The sequence below is a fragment of the Eupeodes corollae genome, chromosome 1, assembly GCF_945859685.1.
Source record: "Eupeodes corollae chromosome 1, idEupCoro1.1, whole genome shotgun sequence".
Lineage (NCBI taxonomy): Eukaryota > Metazoa > Arthropoda > Insecta > Diptera > Syrphidae > Eupeodes > Eupeodes corollae.
In genome coordinates this window covers 86,376,467-86,377,831 of record NC_079147.1, presented here as the reverse complement: position 1 = coordinate 86,377,831, position 1,365 = coordinate 86,376,467, and the positions used below count along the sequence as shown (strand labels likewise).

The following is a 1,365-nucleotide window of genomic DNA, read 5'->3' as shown; positions in this document are numbered from 1 at the left end:
TAAGTCTACCAACAAAAATGGAAAGTTCGGTTAAGAAATGAATTTAATGATACTATACATCCTGTGAAAATTCAACCGAATGAATCTTACAAACCGATGCTATATAATTTTTTTAAGATTACATCAGCCAAAGTTATTGAAAAATGAAAAAAAAAAAAATAAAAATTCGAATATATAATCATACCTACCGACCAAACATGCCTCAAAATCTTACTCTTTTTCTGCATATCTCTTAGCAGATAGATCTCTGATACAAAGTGAAAATGAAATAAGATCAACTCTTGGGAACCGAACCGATAAGTTTCAGCTAAAGAGTTAATTTGCATAAATGTTTAGAGAAGAAAATGTATACTCTTTAATAGTTGCAACTTGCAACAGCTGCAAGTCAATTAAGGAACCGGTAGGTAAAATTTGAATAGGCATGGTCATTTTATTTAAACTATATTTCTATTAAGATCATCGGACAAGAAATTGTGTATAAAGAGAAAAATCTTAGTCCTCTTGATATCAAACAATTTTCGATATTAGAAAAGCTAATATGGCTCACCTCCACTATCAGGTAAGCTGAAACAAAAAATATTTCAATAAAAGACTTAAAAAAATAAAATTTAATATCAATAAATATACATACATTTCACTTCGTTGTTTTACTCGGTTTAACTGCTGTTGCACACGCTACCCTGTTGCAAGGACCAAGCATCTATCAACCCCAATTGCTGACCAAACAAGTTGAAACCGTTGACCTCCGACCACAATATACTTTTAGCTATGATGTCAAGGATCCCTCAACAGGTGATATCAAAAACCAAATAGAATCACGAGATGGAGATGTTGTTAAGGGTTCATATTCCCTTCTGGACGCCGAAGGCTTAACAAGACTCGTAAAATATTCTTTAGATGGAGTGAACGGATTCAATGCTGTTGTCACACGAACGGGAACCAAACAAATCTTAGCTGCCCCAGCTCCCACTCTGATCAAGAGTATTCCAATTCTTCAACAACCAACGCTGATTAAATCAATTCCAGGCATCTTGCAAGGACCATCCATTATCAGGTCTTAAGGTCTTCCTATTCTCGGTGGCATATCATCTTTGGTTCAATCGCCTCAACTGTCTTATGGTTCACCCTTACCAGGTGCATACTCGAGTAGCAGTGTGATATGGTCACCACCATCTATGGGTCTTGTTTCGAATCTTAAAAGCTCACAACTAATTTATTAAATACATTTCAAGGTATACTTAAGTAATGAAAGGTGTTTTTGCCAATAACTTTTTAGTTGGTTTTAACCAATTTTGGTATTACATGATATAATAGAATTTAACTTTAAATATACATTCTTATTCTCAGCATAGTAAATTTCTCTTA

At 33.9% G+C, this 1,365-nt stretch overlaps 1 protein-coding gene across 1 annotated transcript; it reads left to right on the top strand.

The window, feature by feature from the left end:
• Nucleotides 1-328: 328 nt before the first annotated feature.
• On the top strand, nucleotides 329-1,061 carry LOC129940941 (cuticle protein 19-like). The gene is made up of 3 exons (XM_056049471.1): nucleotides 329-400; nucleotides 456-559; nucleotides 767-1,061. The coding sequence occupies exons 1-3, from the start codon at nucleotides 329-331 to the stop codon at nucleotides 1,059-1,061; spliced, it is 471 nt and encodes a 156-aa protein (XP_055905446.1).
• Nucleotides 1,062-1,365: the final 304 nt, after the last annotated feature.